The following is a 5,829-nucleotide window of genomic DNA, read 5'->3' as shown; positions in this document are numbered from 1 at the left end:
TTGGTATGGAGAGACTCCTGGTTGGTTGTCTATTCCTTGATAACCCCGTCTGAATTCTAATGCCATTCCTAGCATTTGGGTATGACCCCATACGCTCTGCTTGCATGGCCTGAAAGTAGGATGAAGAAGAAGCCATGTCCTTGAGGTTGGGCAGAGGCATTACTCCTTCAACAACTTCACTCATCAGAGGTCTGGCTTTAGGGTCGCGGCTAAGGCAGTGGGCATCTAACTGAAGTGCTTTCTGAGCGCCTTTGATTTAGTATTAGGCATTGGTGCTTCGGATAGATTCCTTAAAAACCACTAATTTGGTCCAACTAAAGACTTTTAGCACTTGATTTAGTGTTAGCTACTAACATTTTTAAGTTTCCATACTTGTATAGTCTACGTCATCATTCATCCCTTCAAATCAAATTCTTCTGTTCTCGATCTCTTCAAAATTAAGGACATTAATTTCCAAAATCTTTTGAAGGGGTACAGTAATTATACAAGTGCCTGCAGGCAGCTAAATTGCATTGAAACTTTAATATACTCTTTTTAATCATTGACATATAAATAGTAAAAAATTATGGTAATATTATTCGACAAGGAAAGACTATATGGGCCCCCCTAAAGGAAAACATGTGCCTCCGCCACTGTGTGCGTAAGGAAAATGTAACGATGAAATCAAGTACCAGATAATGTTAAAAGGCAAATAATTAAGGAGATCTTTCTACCTGGAAACATCGGTTGAGAAAATCATATATAGGCCAATTCCCCTGCTTTACTCTCAATTCAGATTAATTATTCCAGTACTGCTCGATATTACCATTTCTCATCTGGCTCAAGCTCCATGTAAATAAATTTAATGTACCTATATTATTTCATATCATTCCAAGTTACTCAACTTTTCCACGTCATTTCTAGTTCAGAATTAATGTTTCTTTAACCATATTCAGTACGTACTCGATCGTGTCTCCAAGTGGCTTGAGAAAGGTAAAGAGTTTACTAGTCTTATCCATCCATGAAGAGCACAAGAGGCATCAATAGACTGAGTCTTCTCATGGTCCAATTATTGCACACACGTACATTTGGTCGCGTGGAATTACGCTCACATCATCAAGTAATGTTGAATTGTGAAGCTGTGTTGAAAATAATAAAGCTGCTTTTAATGAGTTAGTTGCAGTCTCTTGTCCGAAGGAGTTATAAGTCAGTATCTGCATTCAATACGATGGGAATTCCACCCCAAATTCTAGTTGGACCACCGACAAAGGCCATGGGGAAATTTCCAAAACGATTCAGGGAAACCATACGGGTGGAAAATCTGCATTTCCATGAGGATTCAAAAAGAAGACCAGAGTTTCGTGAGAATTACGTCGGGAATTATTAAACCTCGACTCCCAGTCCACAAGTCTGTCCCCACCCCTCGGATATAGCTTTCTTATTAAAGTGTACGTCCCGAGTAACATATGGACATATATACCAATCAACCCTTTTGCCATTCAATCATACAGTACTGCTTGCAAACAATGGCACCCTCTGTTTCCATTTACATTGTGGTGGTAGCATGGGCTACTTGTATCTTGTTGTACGGAACGTATTTCGAGGACAGTGGAGCTCAGTTTGTGGGAGCATCTGAATCATCACCACTACAACTGGAAGCAAAGGCTCTTCTGGAGAGTGGATGGTGGAATGACTACAGCAACGATACTTCAAGTCGTTGCAAGCACTGGCCTGGTATTACTTGCAATGTTGCTGGAAGCGTCACAGAGATTTACTTGTTTTATTGGCAGCTCAATGGAGATAAGTACTTAAAATTCAACTTCTTATCTTCCTTACCTAATTTAGTCAGCCTTGTTCTTCCTGGAAATAGTCTTCAAGGGAGCATCCCTTCATCTCTATTGCTCTTAACCAATCTCACTCATCTGGATCTGCGTGATAACCAACTCAATGGTTCCATCCCTCAAAAATTAGGAACTCTGTGGAATCTCCATGTATTAAGTCTAGGTATGAACAACTTCAATGGACCAATCCCTTCATCTCTTTGTCTCTTAACCAATCTCATCGAGCTGGATTTGTCTTATAACCATTTCAATGGTTCCATCCCCAAAGATTTAGGGAATTTGAGGAATCTCGATGTCTTAAGTCTAGGTGGAAACAACTTCAGTGGACCAATCCCTTCATCTCTTTGGCTCTTAACCAATCTCACCGATCTGGATATGAGTTATAATCAAATCAATGGTTTTATAGCGTCTGAAATAGGGATGCTAAAGAATCTTGCCTTTTTGGGCCTAAGTGGTAACATGCTGGTTGGTCAAATCCCTTCTACTCTATGCCATTTAACTCATTTGAAATATTTGTTTCTTAGTATCAATCAAATCAATGGTTCTATTCCCCCAGAACTAGGCAATATGGAGAATCTGACTTACTTGTTCCTTGGGAGTAATAGTCTCAGTGGTCAAATCCCTTCTACTTTGGGCCATTTAACTCATCTGGAAGATTTGTCCCTTTGGGAGAATAGCCTTAGTGGTCAAATCGCTTCTACTTTGGGCAATTTAACTCAGCTGAAAAGTTTGGACCTTGAAAATAACAGTTTTAGTGGTCAAATCCCTTCTACTCTGGGCCATTTAACTAATTTGAAATATTTGTACCTCGGTGACAATCGAATTGATGGTTCCATTCCCCCAGAAATAGGCAATATGGAGAATTTAATTTATTTGCAACTCAGGAATAATAGCCTTAGTGGTCAAATCCCTTCTACTCTAGGCCATTTAACTCATTTGAAATCTTTGTTCCTTAGTAACAACCGAATCGATGGTTCCATTCCCCTAGAAATAGGCAATATGGAGAACTTGATTTACTTGCACCTCGAGAATAACAGCCTTAGTGGTCAAATCCCTTCTACTCTGGGCCATTTAACTAATTTGGAATATTTGTTCCTTAGTAACAATCGAATCGATGGTTCCATTCCCTTAGAAATAGGCAATATGGAGAATTTGGTTCACTTGCACCTCGAGAATAACAGCCTTAATGGTTCTGTCCCAGGAGAAATAGGGAATTTGAAGAAGATGGTCCATCTGATTCTCGAATCTAACAATTTCAGTGGTTCAATTCCTACTCGGCTAACCAGTTGCTCTTCGTTGGAGCACTTGATATTGAGCAACAACTCCTTAAGTGGAAGCATTCCCTACCAGATCCGAGACCTTTTTTTGTTGTCTACTATAAACCTTAGTCATAACTTTATTAGTGGGCAAATACCTTTTGAAGTTGGTGGTTTAGCATTTTTAGCGGTCTTGGATCTTAGCTATAATAATCTTTCTGGCAAAGTACCCCTTCCTTTCACTTCTGTAGCACATATCAACTTATCATACAATTCTTTGGAGGGTCAAATACCAAACGGTTATCAAAATCATACATCTGACTCATTAATTGGCAACAAGGACTTATGTGGTGACTTCGTGGGTTTTCCTCCTTGCCCTCCACATTTCCCTCCTTCCCTTCCACTTTCCGCCCCAGCCAGTAACAAAACAATTGTACCCAAAGTAAAAATCGTTGCACCCATCAGCATTTTCCTTGGATTCTTAGTCCTTGGGGGTTTTTGTTTATTCCTGTCTCAACGCATGGTCAACAAAACCCAATCTATGTCAACACAGAGAAAGAATGGGAATTTGTTCTCGATATGGAATTATGATGGAAATATTGCATATGAAGATATCATTCAAGCAACCGAGGATTTTGACATAAAATACTGTATTGGGACAGGTGGTTATGGTAGTGTTTACAAAGCAGAACTACCTAGTGGCAAAATAGTTGCCTTGAAAAAACTTCATCGCTTAGAAGCTGAGAATCCAACTTTTGATAAGAGTTTCAAGAACGAGATAAAGGTGTTAACAGAGATCAGGCATCGAAACATTATAAAGCTTTATGGATTTTGTTTACATAAGCGATGTATGTTTTTGGTTTATGAGTACAAGGAAAGGGGAAGTCTGTTTTGTGTCCTAAACAATGACATTGAAGCTGTGGAATTAGATTGGAGCAAGAGGGTAAACATCATCAAAGGCACAGCACACGCCTTATCTTACATGCATCATGATTGCATCCCTACAATTGTTCATCGAGATATATCAAGCAACAATATTCTATTGAACAATAAACTAGAGGCTTTTGTCTCTGACTTTGGCACAGCTAAACTTCTTGATCCGGATTCCTCCAATCAAACATTAGTTGTAGGCACTTATGGTTATATTGCCCCAGGTGAATTATTCTTTTCTTGCTATAATTTACATATTTATTTACTTATTTTCTTTAATATTGTCTATTATTCTAGAACATAAAACTAGCCATGTAGAACAAATATCTTCTCCAATATTTGAGCTAGTAGGGTTATCTTGTCATTTACTATTTGAATCTATTCACTCATGATCGTAAACAACCACTTTCACTATGGAATTTTTATGCAATGGAAAGTTTTGACCAACTTCTTTCCATTGAAAAATAGACAAAAGGAAAAAGGAAAAAGGAAAAGAAAGGTTTTTACATTTTGTAATAGTTTTAATTTTTAATTTTTTGATATGCAGAGTTGGCTTATACCATGAAAGTTACTGAAAAATGCGATGTTTATAGCTTTGGAGTAGTGGCATTGGAAATATTAATGGGAATGCATCCAACAGAACTCCTGACTTCATTATCATCATCGTCTTTGCAAAACGTGATGTTACATGAAATATTAGACCAACGTCTGCCACCTCCAACTCATCTAGTTGCACAAGAAATTTTTCTTATCGCTACAATAGCATTTGCATGTCTACATACCAAACCAAAGTCTCGGCCTATAATGAAATGTGTGTCTCAAGAATTTCTTTCTAAGAAGAAGCCAATAGCCAAGCCTTTACATGCATTTTCATTGTGGCAACTAAGAAACCAGGAAATGTATATGGTTGAGTCTGGAGATGAAACTCAGTTATGAAATGCTTTTTGTTAGGTTGAATCTCATATTGGTTGATGAGCTTGTATGAATAAAAAATGTCATGTACGAGAATTATAATGCCATAAAAATTATATAACTTTATTGGCTTTACCCATATTTTTTTATCATGTTACATACATACATGCATATATATATAATGTACGGATGTACCTGATTAAAAATAAAATAAGAAATGCAATAAAGCAATATACATATACAAAGAATTAATGTGCTTGAACAAAGATTTGCAGTGGCTAAACATGCCAAAAATTACATCCGAATATATGGATATATAGGCTTTAGAGTATCTTATCGGTTCATTTATATATCCAACGTGATGATAATCTATTGCATTCGAATGTTGAAGATTTCGCCATCAATATCGAATCAATAAAAAAACATACAATCTAAAACTGAATTCTAAATTCCACATCTCCTAAGAAATAAAAAGTAAAAAGAAGATAGAAAAAGCTTAATTCATGATTCTCTCCAGGGCTTCTCCAATCTTCACCAATTATGTATCAAAAAGAAATACTACATCATCCAAAAGTGATGACAAAGCCGAAGCCAAAAACTGTCATCTATCAAACCCGCCCCCAAATTTCTTTGATTGCTAAGATTACTGCATCTCTTAAAATTAAGATGGCATATTAAGAAAAGAATACAAAATGGGTATCAAAGAGATAATGCAGTGGTTTTCAAACACTCGGTTTGGGCGACCGGTAAAGATGGTTATGGTGGTAGGGAGAAGCATGCAAAGCATTCGGTATGGAGAGACACCTGGTTGGTTATCTATTCCTTGATAACCCCGTCTGAATTCTAATGCCATTTCTAGCATTTGGGTATGACCCCATACGCTCTGTTTGCATGGCCTGAAAGTAGGATGA

At 37.5% G+C, this 5,829-nt stretch overlaps 1 protein-coding gene across 1 annotated transcript; it reads left to right on the top strand.

Moving 5' to 3' along the window:
* The first annotated feature begins 2,874 nt into the window (after positions 1-2,874).
* On the top strand, positions 2,875-5,006 carry LOC132183170 (MDIS1-interacting receptor like kinase 2-like). The gene is made up of 2 exons (XM_059596570.1): positions 2,875-4,230; positions 4,554-5,006. The coding sequence occupies exons 1-2, from the start codon at positions 2,964-2,966 to the stop codon at positions 4,940-4,942; spliced, it is 1,656 nt and encodes a 551-aa protein (XP_059452553.1). The 5' UTR covers positions 2,875-2,963; the 3' UTR covers positions 4,943-5,006.
* The last annotated feature ends 823 nt before the right edge of the window (positions 5,007-5,829 follow it).

The sequence above is a fragment of the Corylus avellana genome, chromosome ca5, assembly GCF_901000735.1.
Source record: "Corylus avellana chromosome ca5, CavTom2PMs-1.0".
In the NCBI taxonomy this organism is placed as follows: Eukaryota; Viridiplantae; Streptophyta; class Magnoliopsida; order Fagales; family Betulaceae; genus Corylus; species Corylus avellana.
Note: the sequence above shows the minus strand (reverse complement) of the source record. Positions and strands in the feature narration are given on the sequence as shown.

Coding starts and splice junctions, on each gene's coding strand:
- LOC132183170 (XM_059596570.1), top strand. CDS start 2,964: ATGGAGAATTTGGTTCACTTGCACCTCGAGAATAACAGCCTTAATGGT. Junction 4,231..4,553: donor TTATGGTTATATTGCCCCAG/GTGAATTATTCT, acceptor TTTGATATGCAG/AGTTGGCTTATACCATGAAA.